The sequence below is a fragment of the Balaenoptera acutorostrata genome, chromosome 15 (assembly GCF_949987535.1).
Source record: "Balaenoptera acutorostrata chromosome 15, mBalAcu1.1, whole genome shotgun sequence".
Classification (NCBI taxonomy): Eukaryota; Metazoa; Chordata; class Mammalia; order Artiodactyla; family Balaenopteridae; genus Balaenoptera; species Balaenoptera acutorostrata.
Genome location: NC_080078.1, coordinates 63,252,038 through 63,269,842, shown reverse-complemented (window position 1 = coordinate 63,269,842; position 17,805 = coordinate 63,252,038). Strand labels below are relative to the sequence as shown.

General features: G+C 43.5%; 1 protein-coding gene across 2 annotated transcripts in view; it reads right to left on the bottom strand.

Moving 5' to 3' along the window:
• Positions 1–17,805, bottom strand: part of KIF3B (kinesin family member 3B) — a 38,296-nt gene that overhangs the window by 5,022 nt on the left and 15,469 nt on the right. For both annotated transcript variants that reach the window (XM_007193297.3, XM_057529534.1), the window contains 6 exons: positions 10,950–12,419; positions 7,891–7,992; positions 7,555–7,677; positions 7,328–7,446; positions 2,311–2,424; positions 1,521–1,626 (listed from right to left, as the gene is read on the bottom strand). In XM_007193297.3, coding sequence (XP_007193359.2) covers positions 1,521–1,626; positions 2,311–2,424; positions 7,328–7,446; positions 7,555–7,677; positions 7,891–7,992; positions 10,950–12,353 — 1,968 coding nt within the window. In that variant the 5' untranslated portion in view covers positions 12,354–12,419. The remainder of the gene's footprint in view (positions 1–1,520; positions 1,627–2,310; positions 2,425–7,327; positions 7,447–7,554; positions 7,678–7,890; positions 7,993–10,949; positions 12,420–17,805) is intronic.

Genomic DNA, 17,805 nt, shown 5'->3' with positions numbered 1-17,805 from the left:
AAATACCAAGTTGAGTGTGAAGAGGGAAGAACACCCATGGTTCCACATCTTCCCCTCTAGCTCCTCCCACGCAGTGGAGGTCAAGCCCCAGGGCCCCAGAGGGGGCACGAGGGGCCCCAGCTGGGAGAAGGTGGGGGAAAGAATGGCCTGGCTCCACTGATCGATTTGATACGTTGAGATACGGCGTAACATGTCTCTTAATGGGGCCGGTCCATTGCTAAAAATCATCTGAGAGCCACTGCTTTAAATTCTACCTTTAGATCAAGGTAAGCCCCCTGGAAACCCACATATTTGATTTGTAGGCTTTAAAATCATGTTTTTGGCTTAAGACATGAAATAACCGGCAAGGTATGCACTCTCTGAAACTGCTAGAAAAAAGTTTCTGAGGATTCTGTGTGACACGTCACTCATCTTCCACTACATAAAGCCACACCTAATACATCTTTTTTGCTTTTGTTTTCTTTATGTAAAATAACTCAATGCCAGGAAGAACAGTGCCTGAGGAGCTAACTAATCCTAATCTGTTTTGCTCTGGCTGCTAAGGGAGATTCAAAAACATTTAAAAATTTTTAAGTGGAAATCTTTCATTGTAATACAGGGAATTCCCTGGCAGTCCAGTGGTTAGGACGTGGTGCTTTCATTGCTGTGGTCCAGGTTCGATCCCTGGTCGGGGAACTACGATCCCATAAGCCACGTAGTGCGGCCTAAATAGATAAATAAAACAAAGTCATACCAGTTCCCCATTGATAGTTAGAAAATACAGATAAGCAAAAACAAGAAATTTTAAAATGAGTTCACTTCCATTAACTAGCGACAACCAGTTCACATTTTGATCTACTTCGCACCAGATTTTTTAATTCATATATACACTTCCAGTACCAATTGCTCTATAACTTAAAAACACACGTGTCTCCTGATTCATCCACTTACCAGCTACCTGACCTTTAAGCCACAGGACTGACTGAACAGAGTAGGTGAGAGGGCTCAATCAGAGAAAGCAGCAAAGTGCTGAGTACAGCGCCTGGCACACAGCAAGTGCTTATCAACAGAAGCCTGTACAGTATTTTTATTGTAAAATAGGTTTGGGTCATTAAATAGTCATCAATTATGTCACTTCAAATAACTACTTGACTCACATACATTATGTTAAATGGAAGGACCGTCAGCTCTTTAACGCATTTCCATCTCCTGTTACTAGACGTCTACTTTCTTTCCCAACTCCCCGTGAGGCCATTCTGAAGCTCATTATTGGCTACATGGACAGTATGTTTGGACTCTCCTCCTTCCCTCCTGATTTGCTAAATCTCATTCTCATTTACCTTTTTATTTACTATCATTTGTTATTTATTAATTATATTTATCTATTATTTGTTATAATTGTTATTATTAATATAACTGTCCTCAGGTCCCTCTGGAAAGAGGATACAAACTGTGACTTCGCAGACCGGTGCCGAAGGGTTTACATAAATCTAATCTCTTCTAAGAGAGAGGAGAGAGAAACGCGAGTACAATCTTCTCACCCTATATCGAGCCTCTGGACGAATCATCATGGACATTCTTGCGTGCTGGCTCAATGGTCTCTTGTATCCCACAGCTGATACTGGCCGCTTCATCATCTGTTGATTCCTGGAAAGGGACTGTGGTGGTCAAAGCCCTGGCTGGCGCGTGTTCCACAGCCCCAGGATCGGTACTGTGGAACAGAAAACTGAGCCTTCTTTAGCTAGAACCTGAAGCAAGAAACTCCCCGGACTGATGGCTGACACGTAAACGGGGCAGGAGCTGCTTCTATTTTCTGCTGGAGTGGCTTTCTGATTCAAGTGTGAGCATCACGCATCTCTTAACCTGGAAGGGCCCTGAGTCATTCTCCACTTCTTAGACAGCAGGCACGAAGCCTAGCTGTAGACACTCTCCACCCCCACAGCCTTGGCAGACATCTCCCATCTTTCCAGCGGAATCCAGATGCAGACTGAGAATCCTTCTCCACATTGCCAGACTGACACGTAAGAGAACACCTATGTACCGCCCCTCCCTTGGCCCAGCACGTTTCACTTGACAGCTGGGGGAGCTGAAAAGCAGGAACTTGGGAAAGGTCATTAGTTCACTGTGATAAAGTCTCCCAATTCCTAATACCATGCTCATTACCAAACTTTTACCTCATGGACTTATGGCAGCCACAAAGACCTGCAATTGGTTCCAAGTTTAAATGGATCAAACTGTGTTCTTACCATACCTCTCTGGCCAAGCCCAGCTTATCAACATTCTTTCCCTCCTCCCCACCTTAAAGTCTACTTGAAGTCATTTGTGACTTACTCCAGTCTGGTTATAGGATGTAATTTCCAATGATCTTCCTCTTCATCAAAGAAGGATCTATTCATAATTTTACTTTTTTCTTCCAGAGGGATGAAGTTTTCTATAATAAGATGCCTGTAAGAGCACACATACACGGGTGAATAGATGGAGAAAGAATACGAACGGGGTGTTGGCTATCTGGTCCCACGTGAAGTAAGTAATAGGTAAGGGTCAAGTCACTCAGCAAACATTTGCTGAGCAGGCACTGTGGGCCTAGCATCATACAAAGAGCTGGGGTACAGACATGAATGACACTTGGTTCTGCCTGAGATAGACAAACACTCTTAGGTATGCTGACAGGTCTGTCCTAGGAATATGGAAAGCTCACTTATGCCCAAGGAGTAGCAGCTTGAGGAGGTGAAAGGACTAAAGAGGAAGGCAATGCCTGGGCTATGCTGGAGTGAACACGTGCTAAGTGAAGTATTTTGGGAGGGCCACTGGTACTGCTAAGCCAGCTCGTTAACTTCCAAAATGCTGAAAACAGATTAGAAATTAAACTGCCTTCCTCCAATCCTATGCATTGTTGCCCAAGGTGGAGAACTCCACATTCTAATCACCAGAACAAAGAGCAGAACAAGATGGATTTCAGTCCCTTAGACCCCTGAGAATGGAGACCATTCCTGAGAAGAGTCTCTGCCTAAGAAGCACCCAGGGAACATGGCAAACAATGAAACTGGAACCCACTGGGTTGTGTCTCTCCATGGTGATGACAATCTCCTGCCCCCTCTCTGTGTTCACTCTTTCAAAACCTCAGGACAGAACAATGCCAAAGGGGTGTTAACGTGGGAGGGACACAAAACAAACACCACAGAGGTGTAGGGTGCTATGAGAAACAGGCTGACTCGCTGTTTATTCAAAAGATATTAATTAGAGGGACTTCCCTGGTGGCTCAGTGGTTAAGAATCCGACTGCCAATGCAGGGGAAACTGGTTCGAGCCCTGGTCCAGGAAGATCCCACATGCTGCAGAGCAACTAAGCCCGTGCACCACAACTACTGAGCCTACGCTCTAGAGCCTGCAAGCCACAACTACTGAGCCCGTGCGCCACAACTACTGAAGCCCGCACACCTAGAGCCCGTGCTCTGCAACAAGAGAAGCCACCGCGATGAGAAGCTCATGCACCACACCGAAGACTAGGCCCCGCTCCCCGCAACTAGAGAAAGCCCGAGTGCAGCAACAAACACCCAACACAGCCAAAAATATATATATAATAATAATAATAATTTTTTAAAAAGATATTAATAAGAGACATAGCAATGAAAATGGCTTCCTTAAAGACAAAAATATTTTGGAGAGAAGAAATTTTCTCTTTATTTGATATTTAAGAAACTATTTTTTATAACATATATATGTATTTTTTTCTTTCTGATTTTAAAGGTCCTATTTATACATTAGAAAATGTAAGAAATACAATTACACACAATTTCACCACCCAGAGATACTCTTATTATTTTGGCATATTTTGTTCTGACCTTTTTTCTAGGTGTACATGCCTAGAAAGAGGACTGACACATACATTTAATTTTAAGGGCTCCTTTCCAAATTTAAAACTTAATCATTAAAAGAATCTCTTTGAAAAGTTCCTCTTTTTTTTTTTGGCCACGCCTCGCGGCATGTAGGATCTTAGTTCCCCGACCAGGGATTGAACCTGTGTCTCCTGGAGTGGAAACGTGTAGTCTTAACCACTGGACCACCAGGGAAGTCCCCTGGAAAGTTCCTCTTTAAAGAAAACTTCGAGCAAATGTGGTGGAAGGACCGATATTAAAAAAACATCATTTTGCAAAACCCCTAATGAAATAATGCAGCCAGACAAAGATCACTGCTGGCTGAAACCATTAGCTCAGTGGTTCTCAAGCCAGGCTGCACGTCAATAGCAGTTACAATATTTTAGCCAAATCTCATGAGAGATCAACGGTTCTCAAAGTGTGTTCACCAAACCAGCAGGAGCAACAGCTGGTACTTGTTGTGAACGCAAATGCTCAGGTCCCACCCCAGACATACTGAATCAGATTCTCTGGGTGTGGGGCCCAGCAATCTGCATTTAACAAGCCCTTCAGATGATCTGGTGCCTGCTGAAAGTTTAAGGACCACTGCCCTAGACCAATGAAATTAGAATCTCTTAGCGGGGACACAAGCATCACTATTTTTAAAAACTCCTCAGGTGATTTCGGTGCACAGCCAAGGTTGAGCGCTCACTTTCAGTTAAAGAGAAGTAAGGGAGATAGAGCCACAAGTTAAACGGCACTGTGAAGAAGCAGACTGACAAATCCAGAACGTGGGATGTTTCTTTAGGCTATCTGCCCTAGCCTTTTCAACAAGTCAACTATGAAAAACAGTTTTTAACAGGGAAAAGGATTGCTCCAGATTAAAATAAGCTTAAGAGACATAATAACCAAATGCAATATATGGTTCTTATGTAGATCTTAATATTAATAAACCAAGAAAATCTGAATATGGACAGGGTACGAGAGAAACAATGTTAATTTTGTTAGGTGGAAAGATACCATTACGTACGCAAAAATCTATTTTATTTCTTCTACACTACACTAGCAATAAACATTCTGAAAATGAAATTAAGAAAACAATTCCATACACAATAGCATCAAAAAAATAAAATACTTAGGTATAAATCTAACAAAAGAGGTGCAAAGACTGCACTGAAAACTATAAACATTCTTGACAGAAATGAAAGAAGATTTACATAAATGTAAAGACATCCCATGTTCATGGATCAGAATACTTAATACTGTTAAGATGACAATACTCTCCAAATTGATCTATATGGTCAACACAGTCCCTATCAAAATCTCAGCTGGCTTTTTTTGCAGAAATTGAAAAGCCAATCTTAAAGTTTATATGGAAATGTAAGGGACCCTGAATAGCCACAAAGAATCTTGAAAAAGAACAACAAAGTTGGAAGACTCACATTTCCTTATTTCAAAACTTACTACAAAGCTACAGTAATCAAGACAGTGCGGTACTGGCATAAGGACAGACATACAGCTCAATCGAACAATACTGAGAATTCAGAAATAAACCCTTACATTTATGGTCAACTGACTTTCAACAAGGGTGCAAAGACAATGAGAGAAGAGCCTTTGCAACAAATGGTGCTGGAACAACTGGATATCCACATACAAAAGAATGCATTTGGAACCATACCTCAGACTATACAAGAAATTAACTAAAAATGGATCACAGACCTAAATGTAAGACCTAAAACTGTAAGACTCTTGGATAACCTAAGAGAATTGAAAACCTAAGTCCACAATAAAATTTGTACACAAATGTTCATAGCAGCATTATTCATTACAACTAAAAGGTAGAAACCACCCAAATGTCCATCAACTAATGAATGGAAAAAATGTGGAATATCCATACAATACCATATTGTTCAGCCATTAAAAAGAATGAAGTGCTAACATGCTACAACATGGATGACCCCTGAAAGCATGTTAATTGAAAGAAACCAGTCACAAAAGACCACATATTGTATAATTCCATTTATATGAAAGGTCGAGAATAGGCAAATTTATGGAGACAGAAAGTAGACCAGTAGTTATTAGGCTGGGGGAGGCGGTAATGAGGAGTGACTGATAATTGGTACAGGGTTTCTTTGGGTGGGGGCCGAGGGCACACACAGATGTTCTAAAATTAGATTGTGGTGATGACTTTACAACCCTGTAAATGTATTTTTTTTAAATGACTTGTAGGGGGGTTCCCTGGTGGCTTAGTGGTTAGGATCTCGGGCTTTCAGTGCCGTGGCCCAGGTTCAATCCCTAGTCAGGAAACTGAGATCCCGCAAGCCATGCAGCACGGCCGGAAAAACAAATGACTTGTATACTTTAAACAGGTGAATTGTATGGTATGTGAATTATACCTCAATAAAGCTTTTTTTAAGAAAAGCACTGTGGGGCTTCCCTGGTGGCGCAGTGACTGAGAATCTGCCTGCCAATGCAGGGGACACGGGTTCGAGCCCTGGTCTGGGAGGATCCCACATGCCGTGGAGCAGCTGGGCCCGTGAGCCACAACTGCTGAGCCTGCGCGTCTGGAGCTTGTGCTCCGCAACAAGAGAGGCCCCGACAGTGAGAGGCCCGCGCACTGTGATGAAGAGTGGCCCCTGCTCGCCGCAACTAGAGAAAGCCCACGCACAGAAACGAAGACCCAACACAGCCAAAAATAAATAAATACATAAATAAATTAAAAAAAAAAAAAAAAGAAAAAGAAAAGCACTGTGGTCACGTATGTAGGTATATAGGAATGAGATAACATGAGGTAAGATTTGCTTTAAAATATTTTTATGAAAGATAGAGGACAAAAGATTGTTTATCATGGAATCTGGGTGATGGGTATTTGGCTATTCATTATACCATTCAGAAAATTCTAGTTAATAAAAGATTCCCTTTTATCAATAGAAGCCTTTTTAAAAAAATAAATTTATTTATTTATTTATTTATTATTTATTTTTGGCTGTGTTGGGTCTTCGTTTCTGTGCGAGGGCTTTCTCCAGTTGTGGCGAGTGGGGGCCACTCTTCATCACAGTGCGCGGGCCTCTCACTGTCACGGCCTTTCCCCTTGCGGAGCACAGGCTCCAGAAGCGCAGGCTCAGTAGTTGTGGCACACGGGCTTAGTTGCTCCGCGGCATGTGGGATCTTCCCAGACCAGGGCTCGAACCCATGTCCCCCACACTGGCAGGCGGACTCTTAACCACTGCGCCACCAGGGAAGCCCAATAGAAGCCTTCTTTAAAGGCAGGAAGGTAGAGTGGAAAGGAACTTGGAGATCATCTGGTGAAGATGTTCAGTTAACAGATGGGACCCAGAGACAGAAAATAACTTTCTTTGGAATAAACAGAAGACAGACAAGGTGGCAGGAGATGGGGTGGAGAGAAGTAGGGCCCTGTCCTCAGGGGTGTATTTCTTAGTGAACAAACAGCCACCCAGCAAGTGCTAGGGGAGCCCGGGAAGGCCCAGAGCTTACTTGAGCTTCAGCTCCCTGGTGAGCTCATTCTGTGTCTGTTCCAGCTCCTGCCGCTCCTTGATGTGCTCTTCTTGGAGGTCATGGATCTCTGCCTTCACTGCCTGAAGCTTGGAGAAGAGCTGGAACCAACAGGAGAGGCAGGTGACGGGGGCAGCCGTCTAGACAACAGAGTTCTCCCTCTGCCCCAAGCCTCAAGGCACCTCTGCCTGGCCTCGCTCCTTTCATACCTTTTTGAGTTTCTTGGTCTTGATGTCCACCTCTTGCTGCAACGAGCTGTACGTCTCTTTCAGTTCCAAGGTCTCCTCGTCGCGGCTTTCCATCTGTTGCTGGATTTCTCTTTCTCGACGTTTCTGAGCAACATCACAATATTGATCAGTGTGCCTAGAGACAAGGTCTAGACAAGAACATGGGGCTGGGTGCTCCAGATCAGGGTCTCCCGCCAGGAAGGGGTGACACACTTCAGTCCCGTTCCCTTTGAAGAGTCTAATACAAGAGATATTGGCTCCGTCGCATTAACACACCTCACCCCACCTCATTCTCTCCAAAAAGGAATGAAAAGTTACCTGCTCTGCAATTTCCTGCCGTTTCTGCTCCAGGATTTTCTGCTGTTCGTTTGTATGATCTACTATATTTTTTCCTCCAACAAGCAGCTTACTCTCCATGGCCTTTGTGAGGAAAAAGTAGAATCCATCTGATGAGTGGTCTCCCTCAGAACACAGCCCCTCACAAGGAAGCCCATGAAAGATAAAGAGCTCAGGACTGAGCCCAAGGGGATGAACTCTGGGGGAAAATATGGTGTGCTCAGCTGTACCCTTCCCATCACGGGTGGGGCTGAGGCGGGCTTCACTGGGGGCTTTATCTTGGAAACATTGAAGATACAGCTTCCCCAGACATACATGAATTTCAGCTTTCTTTTTAAAAAACACTTTTTTGGTTTGTTTGTACAAAGTATTTGACCCCACTAAGAACCTATGAAGCACCTCCTATGTGCTAGGTACTGAGGATGCAGCTGTAAATACAAATCACAAAGCTGAGAGTCCACTGAGGGCACAGACAAGTAAGCGGCCTCTTACCCTATGCAGTCAGATCCCATCAGGAGGAAAAGACCGAGTAATAAGGGGAGAGGCACACTGGAGGGAGAGAGTTCTGGCTTTTGGAGGGAGTCAGGGAAAGCTTCCTGTCTCAAGGAATTAGCTAAGAAAAAAAATTTTTTTCAGAGGGTAGGGTAAGGAGTGGTGATACATGAAGTTGGCAAAGCAATCAGGGGTCAACTCAAAAACCTCCAAGTCCCGCTAAGGGAGACTAAGCTTGACCCTGAGAACCGCAGGAACCACTGATGTGTCCTTTGAGCGTTAGGGTACAAAATCATATTTGTGTTTTAGAAACAAAACTCCCCTGCGACAGGAAGAATACCTGGAAAAGGGCAGGCTGGGTGGAAGGAGAGCAGACAGGACGCCGTTTTAAGGGTCCAGGCCTGGGCTAGGGCAGTAGTGGCTGGGGAGAGCAGAGTGGATGGGTCCAAGAGGGGCAGCATTCAGAGGCTTAAGGGGGAGGGAGCAGCAGGCAGCAATGGTAACTCTTTGGAGTCCGGCTCAACTGAGAAAAGGCAGGCAGGCGCAGGCTCTGGGTGGCCGTGGGCATCTCCATGGAAACGTCCAGTAGGCAGAGGCTATCGGGCTGGGATATTAGGAGACAGCTCTGGGCTGACTATATAGACTGCAAGATTTCAGCATTTACATGGTGGCTGAAGCCAGGGGAAGGATTTGCACCTGAAAAGCATGGACTCCAAAAACCCCACAACCTTGCTTTTAAGAAACTTATACCCCTGCTGCCATGTTTCAGGGAGCGCTTGAAATTTTCCTCTTCTCTCAAAACGAAGGGGCTGGACTGATTACTAACCCTCCCCTCACCACACACACCCTTCTGGCTCTAAAATTCTTTTGTCCTGTGATTTTACAGCATCCAGGGATGGAGAAAGACAGATGTAATGTCATTCTCCCATAAATAAAACTTGTAAGAGGTACAGTGACCTTGAGGTGATGCTGAGTCTTGCCACACTTGGCTTCTGAGAGTTGCCCAAATATCCCAGGTTGTTTAAAGGGTCTAGGTGGTTCCTGGGCTTGAATAACAGATGTGATCTTAAAAAACAGCATGGAAATCAAACATGGGCACACCCAGTTACACAAGTGCAGGAGTGAGGAGGGGTGAAGTGACATAATGGAATCCCATAGTAAGCCCCTCCCTGGAACACAGTTACCTCCTAATTGTGTTGTATGTGACTCCACTTTCACACCAGGTCTTGACAGTCTTGGAAAGGACCCCTGCCTCTGAAGTAAAATAGGACCCAGCTCTGTGAAAGGGCTACTATGATGCCACAGATAAAGTACAGCTTCATATGGCAGGGGAAGGGGAAGCAAGAAAGAGATCACTTGTCATTTTAAAATTAATAAACATAGATACATTTTAGAGTAGAAATTAAAGTTTGCACAAATTCCGTAAGATAGAACTTCAAAGGAATTTTGGGTTGTGGTCAAGCAGTGGTCTTCCTCAGATTTCCAGAGCTAGCTCTGCGCTCTCTTCTGCCATTAAAGCCCTATGGCAGCCCAGAGTCCAGGCACCTGATGGAATTGTACACTGTGGACAGAAAGAACACTCGACACAAGGGGCGCCTCCACGCTCTAGAATACAATTCAGCCATTGCCACACAGTGGTTGACTGCAAGGGAGCCTCTGGGCGGGGGGTGGTGACGGAACTGTTCTGTATCTTGCTTAATCAGAGACACAGCATATTAACACCACAAGGAGATCTCAGTGTATATCTACCAGATATACAGAAAGTCAAGTCTGCTAATCACAAGTGTTGGTAAGGATGAGGAACAACCAGGACCCATACCCTTCTGGTGGAAGCTTCAATTCACAGGGCCACGTTAGAAAGTGACATGTCATTGTCTAGTGAAGTTGAAGCTACACGCACCCTAAGTCCTGATGGTGTCAGGCAAGAAACTCTCGCGCACACGTGTTCTCCTGGAACCAAGTACAAGGAATTCAGGGCAAAAAAAAAAAAAAAGAAAGAAACAGAAACAACCCACACTATCAGGAGAATGGGATACCATGGAATTCTCAGAACAATTATAATGAATGAATCACACCTTCAGGCATCAATATGGGTAACTCTCATTAACATAACATTTAGCAAATAAAAGTAGATCACAGTAGTGGGATTCCATTTATATAAAAGATAAAAATTATGTGAAACTAAAACTATCTTTTATGTAGAGATATATATACACATTTGGGAAAACTATAAAGAAAAGCAAGGAAAGAATAAACACCAAATCCAAGATAACAGTCACCTCTGAGCGGGCGGGGACACAAAGAGCTTGTAAAGCTATGGATGCTGTTCTATTTCTTATACTGGGCCGGGGCGGGGGAGGGGGTACATGGGTGTTAGTCTTATTGCTGTCAAAGAAAAATTGTTTTTCTTCATCCAATTCAATTCAACGAATGTTCCTTGGACACTGGGTATCACAAACCCTAAAGAGACACCATCTTTCATATCATTTTTTTGATAAAACAAAAAGATTTGAAAGAAAAAAGACCACGCCTAAAGCAGGGTACAGTACCTTGATTTTGGCGCCCAGCATCTCGGCAGCATCCTTTTCCCGCCGCAGATCCTCCATCTTTTTCTCCTTCTCCTTCAGCAGCCTCATCTTCTCCTCTGCAACCAAGCTGTGGTCCTCTACGATGGCCCGCTTCTCGATCTCCAGTTTTTCTTGCTGTTCCCGCCAGTAATCATCCTTATCATCCCCTTCTTCCTCACCCTCTTCTCCCTCCTCCTCCTCCTCTTCCCCACCCCCACCACCGCCACCACCTTCCCTCCTCTTCTCTCGCCTCTTCCTTCTGCCAATGGACCGTTTTTCTAGCTGGGCCTTGAGCCGAGCAATCTCTTCCTGGAATTCTCGAAGGAGGGCATCCTTAGGGTCCTCATTAACCCTTGGCTTGTTCTTAATGTTCTTGGCACGGTTGGCGTATCTCAGAGTGGTTAGAGTCTCTTCTACGTTGTACGAGGCAGGCCCCACGTTGGCCACCATCACAGTTTTAGCGTTGCCACCGAGAGAATCTTGGAGGAGCCTGGTAAGCTTTGAGTCCCGATATGGAATGTGAGTGCTTTTGCCGTCCACCAGGGCAGAGATGACGTTACCCAAGGCTGAAAGGGACAGGTTGATCTTGGTTGCTTCCTTCAATCTTTCCCCTTGCGCACCGGTCTTGGCCTGCCGTTCGCTGCCAGCAAGATCTACAAGGTTCAATTTCCCTACCCGGATATGGTTTTCGCCATCGAGGCCCACCTCACTGCACTCAATGGTGATGACAAAAATTGCATGCGAACGGGAACTGTGCTCGTTCATGTTGGTAGCACCGACAGAACGGTTCTGGTTCCCCACATTCATCACATGCTCTATTTCCTTCACGCTCTTGGTGACGAAGGAAGACAGGTCTTTCACGTACACTCCAGTGTCCGGCCTCTCCTTGAGCTCGAGCCTTTTGGTCTGATCCTTTGAGAGCAGATCTCGGATCTCCTCCTGGTAGATCTCTAAGTAAGAAGCCCTGACCAGGTACTGTTGATTCTGGGATCGAGAGATATGGGTGAAGATGTGATCAAACGAGTTAGGGATGACCCCTCTTTTTTCAGGGTCGCCCCGGACTCCTTCCATCGTGTAGGTTTTCCCAGTCCCGGTCTGTCCATAAGCAAAAATCGTCCCATTGAAACCCTGCAGGACGGAGTCCACCAGTGGTCGGAACGTCTCGTCGTAGAGTTCAAACTGCTTGGCGTTCCAGTCATAGACGGCATCAAAGGTGAAGGTCTTGGGCATTTCATGGGCCACTCCCTTGGGGTTCTTCACCGACACCTGCCCCAGCTTCACGTCCACATCCACCACCTTGTCGTACGAAGCAGCCTTTTCCTTGCCATTCATGGGCCGACAGCGAACCACCACCCGGACTGACTCTGAGCTTTTCAACTTTGACATGATGAGCTCTGACCGGGTCGATCTTAAGGGCTATGAATCCAAAATAAGTCTCACGATGCTAGGGTCCTAGGAAAAACAAAACAAAAGTAAGCAAGGACAGTACAGTTGTCACTGGGGGCTGCTGAAAAGCAGATGACACACCCAGGTCACCTCCATCTTGCCAACCTTCTGACAGCCGCACTTAATAACTTCACTACATTGGATATTTCCTCACGGGATCTTAACCAGCTGCAGTGGGAAAAATAAAAGCACTAGTCCACCTATAGTGTTAATTAGCTTGTCCTCCCTTCAACTGATATTTTATCTTATATTACAGGCTGAGGCAGCTGGAAACTTTATAAAAGCCTGGGTAATCTTACATGCTGTGGAACTACTACAACCTCTGCACAGAGCCATTTGGAACTATCTATCTAAATTTAAAATGCACGTCCCTTTTGATCTAGCAGCTGTATTTCTAAGAATTTATCCTACAGATAGAAGGATATCTGTGTTGTGGCATCATTTGTGGTAGCAACAGATTGCAGGCAACCCCAATTCCCATCAAGAGGGGACTGATTAAATAAATTTAATATATTTAATATATACAAATCCTGGAATCCTAGGCAGTTACTAAAAAGAATGTGCTAACCTAAACGCAATCCTAAAACAAGATATGTTGTTAAGTGAAAAACGCAGATGAGGAACAACGTGTATAGTACAGTTTACACACGCATGCTACAATGTAAGTATACATGTAAAAGTGGTAACAGTGGCAGCCGCCGCAGGGGAACTATGGGCCCCGATGACACTCAGAGGTCTAGAGAGAGAAAAACGACTTCGACACTCAGAGGTCTAGAGAGAGAAAAACGACTTTTCACAGTACAATTGTACTGTTTGAATTTCCTATCTTGTACTGATAATACTTTTCCATTCTAAAATCATCAACTATGGCTTGTGCAAAATGTATTCAAATAAACAAGGATGTGGGGTAATACATTACAAAGAAAGCACTTATCCAATCAATAAATTTAATACAATTTGAATGCAAATAAGAAAATAGATGTTAAGAAATGTTTAAATAAAACCAAAAACAGAACTTCATTTGGTGCTGAAAAACTCAGGGAACAGAAGAAAGTATGATTAAATGGGTCCTTTGGGAAGGGGTAGGGAGCAAGCAGATCAGAGCAAAGAGGTATGTACAAGGACCTTAAACTCCCGAAAACCTCAGTGCAAGGGTTTTTAAAGAACAGGTAATTCACATGGTTCTTGACTCAGAAGGCCCTTTGGTGACAGATCTCTCTCCTTTACCTGTTCTCCAGCCACCCAGTTCCCTGCTTACAAGGTGAGTGTTATTAGATTTTTATCCTCCTGAACTAGTTTATGTATAACAAGCAAATATGTATTAATACATACTTAACCTTTCCCTTTTTACACAAGTGTAGTATGTTATACACAGTAATATGCAGTGTCCTGCATCTTGCTTTTTTTTCATTAAACAACCTATCTTGGAGTTTGTTCCCCTCAGTAAATGCAGAGCTGCCTTATTCTTTATGACAGCAGCAAAATATCCCTCTGTATGGAAGCATCATTATTTATTTAACCACTACTCTAGCACTTAAGCTGTTTCTGATATTTTACTGTGAAAAACCAAGGACCACACCCTTTCATGTGTGGGAAAATCTATCTGTAAGGATAAATTTCTAGAAGCGCAATTGCTGGATCACAGGATATATGCATTTGTAATTTTAGTAGATACTTGAACAGTAATAACAGGATCCTTTTTAGTTGTGAGAATGACCTATTCTTTGCCAACAAAAGGTGGGAAAATGTGAAGCAGGGATGGGCCACTCTAGGTATATATGCTGCAAGTTAATAAACACAGAGTCAATATGTTCCTCCGTTGGTCTTTCATAAAAACATTGTTCTGCCGCTAAGCGCATGGAAACATGACAAGTTATTTTTCATACTTCTTCTAGTTGTTATATTAATAAAATAATGTTGTCTAGAATGCAGAACCAGAAGACCTCTTACCCTCTCTTCACCCATTTTCTATAAAATCTGTAAAATAGGGGTAATTCTCCTTCGTTTTGGATGCTTGTGAGACTAAAAGCCACTTACAAAGGTGGAAGTACTTTGTGAACTAATATAAAGCTGGACGAAAATTAACTAATACAGTTTCATTCAAAACCCTTGTCACAGGGTCATTTCAGAGATTACTAGTGAGCCCTAATTTTATGCATTAAACATCTCTAACATTTTCTCTTATTCAATTTGTAGTCATCATCCTTAAAAAAAAAAATCAGCTGAAATTGAGATCCAAATACCTAATCAGTATTCAATTAGAAGTAAATCTCAAGCCATTTAAAGAAAACTATGTAAAAGGCAGCCCTTCATTGATCACCTTCCAGATGCTACTAGAATTTTGCCAGATGTTTCGAACCAGATGTCAGAATGGCCAGTCTGTTTACTGCGTCTCCTTTTCTCTTCCGGGGGAATGGCCCCCCAAGCTACAGCTGTGGCCGATCCCTTGCCTGTGTCTCTCCCTCCATTTCAGCAGAGGCCTGCAAAAGCTGTCTAGGTGCCAGGCCCGAACCCAGCCCCCTGAGCCTCCTTTGGGGAGGCAGCAGCAGAGCAGGGGATAGTTAGACAAGACCTGAGTCTTGAAGGAGTAAGAAACAGAAAGGGGTGGGTGGGGAACGGGTCACTGGAGAGGATCAATTCTTTTACATTACATACCCGGGAAGAGGCCGAGCTGTCCAGCTTTTACCTATCAAAACAATGTGGCCTCAAGCCTGTTTAATAAGAAAAGCCTGCGGCAGGCTTTCTTACAGATCTTGACGTTCAGATGCTTCTGTTACAGCCGCATATATTTTTAAGCTCTCCAAAACAATAAAAACAAAGGAATGATAATGACCTACAATAATCTTAAAAATCTTTTAAAAAGAAGTAATACCCAAAGCCCGAGTCCCCTTAATTAAATCTCCTTGATTTGGAACACAGAACAACATTTCTTTTCTGAACTCACAGAGCTCGGCTGAGCTAGTCATGTACTACTGACATATTATTTCAGGAAGATGGACTAATTTAATTTCCTGCCACCAGGGCTTAAAATCTCGCTGTGGGTCCTCCTCAAAGGAGAGGGTTTTCTTGGAAGGATGCCCTGATTCTCTTTCTTTACTTTATTACCTTCCTTCTCCTTCTTCTGGTCAGTCTAATTACAGTGATAAATCTTTAAAGGAACTCACAGCATTGCCAGGAAAGAAGGAACCACAGGTCAGCAGTTCAGCATTTTTGTCCTGAATACTTTTTCTGCTAGAACTTGTCATCCCGATGTTAACAACCACCATTTGAATGGCTACTACACGAGAAAAACTGAGTCTTTCCCTAACTTCATCTCTTTTGTCCGCTGAGGAAATCAGTTGCACATTTCTCATGGCAGCCACTCTCTTCCAGAATCTTTGAGGACTTGCCTGGTGGCGCAGTGGTTAAGAATCCGCCTGCCAACGCAGCGGACACAGGTTTGAGCCCTGGTCTGGGAAGCAACGTGCCACGGAGCAACTAAGCCCGTGAGCCACAACTACTGAGCCCACGCACCTAGAGCCCCTACTCCGCAACGGGAGAGGCCACCGCAACGAGAAGCCCGCGCACTGCAGTGAAGAGCAGCCCCCACTCGCTGCAACTGGAGAAGGCCTGCGCGTAGCAACAAAGACCCAACACAGCCAAAAATAAATAAATAAATAAATTAATTTAAAAAAAAAAGAATCTTACATGTTTGGATTCACGCACTCTCACCTTTGCTAGCTGTCATGGAATCCACCTCAAATTCTAGAACCAGGTGCAGATTGGATGCTTAGTAACTACTGGCTTCCTATAGAGATTCTAGGATAGAGGTCACAGACTGGTCACATTCTACCTGCCCCCGCTCGCCTCAACTAGAGAAAGCCCGCATGCAGCAACGAAGATGCAACGCAGCCAAAAATAAATAAATAAATTTTAAAAAAGAGAGAGAGCAGTGTTGTTAAAAACAAAAAACCTCCCAGCAATTCCACGTCTATATTTGTGTATGTCCTGGTGAAAAACCTTTGCACCTGTGCACAAGGAAACAGACAAGGATGCTTCCTGCAGCACTGTTAAAATAGTAGAAAACTGGAAACAACCTAACCATCCATTTATAGAGGAATTGAAAAATAAAATATGGTATATTCATATTACAGATAGTATACTATTCAGTAGTTCAAAGGAATAAATTAGAGCAGGGGTCAGCAAATGACAGCCCACAGGCCAAATCCAGTCCATAGCCTGTTTTTGTAAATAAAGTTTTATTGGAACACAACCATACCCCTTTGTTTACATATCATCTATGCCTGCTTTAGCTATAAAATAGCACAGCTGAGTAGCTGCAGCAGACAGTATGGCCCACAGAACATAAAATATTTACCACCTGATCTTTCACCAAAAAAGTGTGCCAAACCTGAATTAGAGTTATATATATTTACATGGATAAATAAATAGGTTGAGTGGAAAAGCAAGCTGCAGAGTGACAATTATGACTAAAAACTTAGAAAACAATATGGTGCTCATGGATTTGCATTTATGTATACATAAGTATTCCCCAAAATGGGTAGAAGGATATACAACAATTTATGATAGTGGCTGCCCAAATTGGGCAGGGTGAAATGTAGAGAATGGGACAAGAAATGTGAAGAATTTTTCAATTTTATCTGTAATATTTTATCATTTCTCCTAAAAAAAGAGAGAAACAGGGAATGAGACTTGAAGCAAATAAGAGAAAATGTTTAATGACTATCAATTCTGTTTCCTATATTTTTCTCTGAATGTTTAAGATTTCTCAAAAAAGAAAAGAAAAAAGAAAACCAGCAATTTCACATTGAAACAAAAAAACCAGATTTTCTGCTTCTCTGGAATAATGGGAATATCTGACAGCCCAGGCCCCAAGTGGCAGCAATGGGAACTGAGTGATGGCTGCCCCTCTAATGGGCCCGGCCACCCAATCCTCCCCAGCCCACACTCCCTACTGTCTCACACCTAGCATGCTCTGCTCATTTATACTGCCTGCCTGGCTCCTGTAGGCATCCCTGCCCATGACCAAACTCATGTATACATGATCTAATTGAGAAAGGCCTGCCATGCTAGTCCACCTTTTTTTTTTCTTTTTAATATTTATGTATTTATTTATTTATTTGGCTGTGCTGGGTCTTAGTTGTGGCACGAGGGATCTTTGTTGCGGCATGCACGTGGGATCTAGTTCCCTGACCAGGGATCAAACCCGGGCCCGCTGCATTGGGAACGTGGAGTCTTAACCACTGGACCACCAGGGAAGTCCTAGTCCGTCTTTTAAAATGACATTTACCAAGGCTCTGTAATGACATGGAATATGCTTAGAATAAATGAAAAAGCAGTTTACAAAATTGAATGCATGCGATCACAATTGTATAAAAATAAGACACACATC